General features: G+C 36.4%; 1 protein-coding gene across 1 annotated transcript in view; it reads left to right on the forward strand.

Annotated features, from left to right (window-relative positions):
• The first annotated feature begins 524 nt into the window (after positions 1-524).
• The window catches only part of rbl2 (retinoblastoma-like 2 (p130)), a 24,903-nt gene continuing 19,572 nt past the window's right edge, over positions 525-5,855 (forward strand). The window contains exons 1-4 of the mRNA XM_079859262.1: positions 525-847; positions 1,482-1,612; positions 3,969-4,169; positions 4,333-4,397. Coding sequence (XP_079715388.1) covers positions 710-847; positions 1,482-1,612; positions 3,969-4,169; positions 4,333-4,397 — 535 coding nt within the window. The 5' untranslated portion in view covers positions 525-709. The remainder of the gene's footprint in view (positions 848-1,481; positions 1,613-3,968; positions 4,170-4,332; positions 4,398-5,855) is intronic.

The following is a 5,855-nucleotide window of genomic DNA, read 5'->3' on the forward strand; positions in this document are numbered from 1 at the left end:
ACTTCCGCAACTGCCTTTATGGGAAATGGTGTTTTTACGGCGTGACGTTTTCGCGTGCCTAGAATGAACTGCGCTCAAAAACAGCTGTTGAATTTACATTTTAATGTTGCTGTTTTTTTCGTAAAAAAGTAACAATTCGTCCGCTGCACGACATATATACCATATGAATCTTAAATGTCTGAATGTCAGAGCAAATCTTGCTCTGGATAGTGTACAGTGCAGAGAACGACATATTAACCAAAACTTAACACAGCAAAGGTCTTGTTTACTTCTTGAACTGTATTAAAATGGCATCTAAAACCTTAAATACAGGCTGAAATACTCGTAAACAGTATTTTATTATGAGTTAAGTCATGGCATATTAAAGTCAGAAAGTGGGCGGGACCTCCACTTCCGTGTGACGGGCTCTACGTACAGAATTGGAATTCGCTTATATAGTTGCGTCAAAAACTATGCGTAACTCTTCGTTTCGAGCGTGTCGGCACGCACTCAGCGTAACTCAAAAACAGCAGGAGCGAGCTGTCAGTCAAAGGACATTTAAATGGCTACACTCTGCAGAACTGTACAGTCGCTCGCGCTGTCATGAAATAACTTCATTCTTATTTCACTCCTGTTCATTTGATAGCGGTTTGCTTTTCTGCGTTTCTTGTATTGCAAACAAAGATTCAAATCACTCGTATATACATCTACGCACGAAAAGCCCCCAAAAATGAGCGAGGAGGAAGACACATTGGTGAAAACTAGACATGCATTTGAAGATCTGTGTCGAGCACTGAATATGGATGAGGAGTCGAGTAACAGGGCATGGAGGAGTTATGAAAATATCAGCAAAAATTACACTCTGGAGGTAAAGTGAACTCATTATATGCAGGCCCAGTGCACACATTTAGATCCGTAAATATGCATGCATTCAGTAGTATTCACGTGAATTGACATGTTAACCTGTTATTTGTATGTTTAATGTATGAAGTGTGTGCTTTAAACTTGTGTTTAAATGTGTTTAAATATGTGTGAATGTGCATGAGTGCAGAATGCGCGTGAGGGGGTGAGATCTGTGTGACATCATCAAGGCTTTATCTGAATGAACAGACGCTTTCAATACTGTATACAGTGAGGACAAGTTGTGCTTTTGGTTGTTTTAAGCCTGAGACATAAACATGAATCTCCACCACTAATGTCCCCAGTGTCACCTTATTGTGCTTGTGGAGAAAAACATTTCAGCACTGGTAGTGTACCATGCAGCATGGAGAGAATCAAATGGTAAAAGCATAATTTTCTGTCATAAACCATGGTATATTCTAGGCACCCCAGTATACAATGGTATTTTCATGGTACATTGGATTCCGCAAAAAAATAACCAAACGGGAACTAAATACTAACAGTAGGGGAACGTTCTGTGTTTATTGAGTAGCTGTTTTAACAGGGTAATACTGTAGTACTGTTAAACACAGTTGATTGAGTGTTGTCTGTGTGTGTCTCAGGGCAGTGAGCTGCACTGGCTGGCGTGTGCGCTGTATGTGGCCTGCAGGTCTTCAGTGCCCACTATAGGGAAAGGCACAGCGGAGGGCAACTACGTATCGCTGACCAGGATCCTGCGCTCATCTCAGCAGAGGTCTGGAAACATGCTGACTTATTCTGACATTAGAGATGAAGCTAAACACATACAAAAGACACAGCTGAACAGTTTAGCTATTGTTGCGTGCACACACACACACACACACACACACACACACACACACACACACGCACACACACGTTGTGATGTTCCCAAGACAACTTAAAGATCAGCTGGGGATTTAGAGAGCAGCATTTCTCTTGCTGTGAGCTTCTAGCTTCTTCTAGCTTATAAACCAAAGAGACTAGATTGAGAGTAGAGTTGTACAATCGTATAAAATGATCAAAGTAACTAAAAAAATATTTTAACTTAAGGTATTTTATATGATCTTGATAATAATAACTATATACAGTATATGTATGGCTAAATCTAGCAATAACTCAAAGCCTTATTTTATTCCATAATTAGATAAAATTGATGAATAAAATATATTTTGCTTAAATACAACGAAGCCTCTTGTGACATTATTTTCATGATAATTAGGACATGCCCCTAGCCTCCAAATTCACATTACTGTTAAGAAAGATAGAAATAGTATAGTATAGTATATTACAGTACTGTGTAGTGTAGTGTAGTGTAGTATAGTACAGTATAATATAGTACAGTGTAGAATAGTATAGTACAGTATATTTTAGTATAGTGTAGTACAGTACAGTATGGTTAGTATAGTACAGTACAGTACAGTATAATATAGTACAGTGTAGTACAGTATAGTACAGTATAATACAGTACAGTATAATATAGTACAGTGTAGTACAGTATAATACAGTACAGTATAATATAGTACAGTGTAGTACAGTATAGTACAGTATAATATAGTACAGTATAATATAGTACAGTGTAGTACAGTATAGTACAGTATAATATAGTACAGTGTAGTACAGTATAGTTCAGTATATTTTAGTATAGTATAGTACAGTGTAGTATAGTACAGTATGGTTAGTATAGTATAGTACAGTGTAGTACAGTATGGTTAGTATAGTGCAGTATAGTATAGTACAGTGTAGTATAGTACAGTATAATATAGTACAGTGTAGTACAGTATAGTACAGTATAATATAGTACAGTGTAGTACAGTATAGTACAGTATAATATAGTACAGTGTAGTACAGTATAGTTCAGTATATTTTAGTATAGTATAGTACAGTGTAGTACAGTATGGTTAGTATAGTGCAGTATAGTATAGTACAGTGTAGTATAGTACAGTATGGTTAGTATAGTATAGTACAGTGTAGTACAGTATGGTTAGTATAGTGCAGTATAGTATAGTACAGTGTAGTATAGTACAGTATGGTTAGTATAGTATAGTACAGTATAGTACAGTATGGTTAGTATAGTGCAGTATAATATAGTACAGTGTAGTAAAGTATAGTTCAGTATATTTTAGTAAAGTACAGTATAGTATAGTACAGTGTAATACAGTACAGTATAGTACAGTATGGTTAGTATAGTACAGTACAGTATAGTATAGTGCAGTGTAGTATAGTACAGTATGGTTAGTATAGTACAGTATAGTACAGTACAGTATAGTACAGTACAGTATAGTATAGTGCAGTGTAGTATAGTACAGTATGGTTAGTATAGTATAGTATAGTACAGTACAGTGTAGTGTAGTGTAGTGTGGTGTAGTATAGTGTAGTGTAGTGTGGTGTAGTCAGTTTGTCATCTATGTTATGTACAAACTGTTTGCCACTACACACACTCTGATTAGGGGCTCTTTTATCTGATCTGCCATATGTAGAGTGAATCTATTAAAAGAATTATAAGAATCATATTATGTGTTGCAGATATCCATGTAATATTCTCAGTTAGTAGTTAAGTTGTTCAGTTAGGAACATACTTGACAGAACTTTTGCGGACATGAGAGAAATAAATATTGAAGAAATTTAATTTAAAATCATTTTAAAATTATTTTTTTCGAAGCATTTCGATTTTAGAAATAAATGTAACAAATGTTGAATTTTTTAAAATATATAATGAGTCTGAACTCAAGACTTGCTCCTTCACAAACAGACACCCCAAAAACTGCTATTTAGGAGACATCAAGGCAATTTCAAGAAAACTGACTAATATTTGTGTGACTTATATATAATATGCTTTCTCTTAATTAGATATTAAATCAATGATAAGATATTAAATAAAATATTATTTCTGTTAAAAAAATTATTAGAAAAAAAAGAAATATATATATAATTATCTTCAATGGGTATGAAATGTACCCTAAATTGAATCAGATGCAACAAGGACTTATTAAAATAAAGTGTTTTCATTATATTTGGATATGAGTATTGTTGTAATGAATGTTGTAATGTAATGTATTCTAAAGTTTAAATAACGTCCTTATACCTTTCAGCCTGATCGAGTTTTTCAATAAAATGAAGAAATGGCAGGATATGGCCAACCTGCCCATCGAGTTCCAGCAGAGCACAGAGAAACTGGAGAGGAACTTCACCGTCACGTCTGTCATCTTCAAGAAATACGTGCCCTTATTCAAAGACATCTTCAAGGCGCCCACAGATGAATTACCCAGAACGCACAGAGGCAGGAAACAGAGGTACTTGAACCTGAACCTTCCACTGTGTTTTATAGTGAAGCACATGTGATAAATAACCTCAGGTTAGGTCCCTGCTGTAGTTCACAGATAATGTGTGAACAGTCAGTTATTTCTGCATATGGATCAGATTTGTTGTGCTGACTGACACTTCCTGTGTCCTCAGACGACATCCCTGCACCGTCACTGAGGTGTTCAATTTCTGCTGGATCCTGTTCATACATGCTAAAGGTAAAGAATTACCAAACACAATGTTCATTTAAAGGGCCATATTCTACATGTTTCCCCTAATGTCTACTCACAGTACTGTACTTACAGTACAGTAAAATAAACAAAACACAAAACTAAAGTAAAAGACACACATAAACAAAACAAAACATAACGTAAAGTCCTTCAACTTTTCCCCCTTGCCTGTTGTGATGCTTTACCGTTTAAAAGTTTGGGGTCAGTATGTTTTTTTTTCAACGTTTTTGAACATAAAGTCTCTTCTGTTCACCAAGGCTGCATTAATTTGATCCAAAATAAAGTAAAACAGAAATATTCTGAAATAGCCTATTATTACAACTTAAAAGAGCTGTTTTCTGTGTGATTATACTTTAAACTGAAATGTATTCCTGTGATCAAAGCTGAATTTTCAGCATCATTACTCCAGTCTTCATAATCCTTCAGATTTGATGATCAAGAAATATCTATAATTATTATCAATGTTGAAAACTTTATTTTCTGGATTTTTGATCAATAGAAAGTTCAAAAGAACAAAAGTGTGACGTTAGAGAAACTAGACATAAAGTGGTGCTTGCCGTCACAAAACTCGGGCACTAGGTAGTTACTAGGGTATTTTGTGTAACTCCCAAATCGGTGCAATGTTCTGATGCTGAGATATGGTGTGTTTATGTTGCTATATGGTTGCTAGGGTCTTCTAAATGGTTGCTAGGGTGTGGCTACACAGTTCCTATGGTGATACTTACAGGCTGGTTTCCAACCAAAACAAAAGAGCCAATCCCGTGTCTCTATGTTGTGGTGCTGAGATATGGCTTATTCATGCTGCGGTACGGTTGCTAGGGTGCTGTAAATAGTTGCTAGGGTGTAACCGGATGTCTGCCTGAATCAAAAGAGCCAATCCCTGTGTCTCTATGACATGTTTGTGTCCGAAATCACATACTGACTGAGTAGGTACTACATTTGAATTCGAGTTTACTTCACGACCATTAAAAAGTATGTTCTATATAGTGTGAATATGTGTGTATGAATGTAATTCAGATGACCTCCCAGCACTTCACTGCCATTCAAAAAAAACCTCCCATGGCCTCATGGGACAGTAAAGTGTCCATCAAATGCGCACTTCAGATCTAGCTACTGTTTTTCGAATGCTATGCATTCAGACCATAGACTGTATAGAGTAGTGGACGTACTGTAGTGTCCGTGACGACACCCGTTGGTTTCTGAAGAGCATTTTTGAAGCCCAAAGTGGGCGGAGCCGGCCGTCGCCATCTTGGCAGCGCGTCACTCCTGGATAATTGAAAATGGACAAAGAGGCGTGACGTGGGCGGAGCTGAGGTGCCTGGTTCAATACTGTCTATGGTAATTACAGGCCTATTTCCTACACATATTTTAGGACGTCAACGTCTAATAATAATTGTATGGAATAATCCCCAAAAAAGCACAAACACGGCAGAAATGCCAAGTTCA

Source organism: Squalius cephalus (assembly GCF_949319135.1).
Source record: "Squalius cephalus genome assembly, chromosome: 23".
Taxonomy (NCBI): Eukaryota; Metazoa; Chordata; class Actinopteri; order Cypriniformes; family Leuciscidae; genus Squalius; species Squalius cephalus.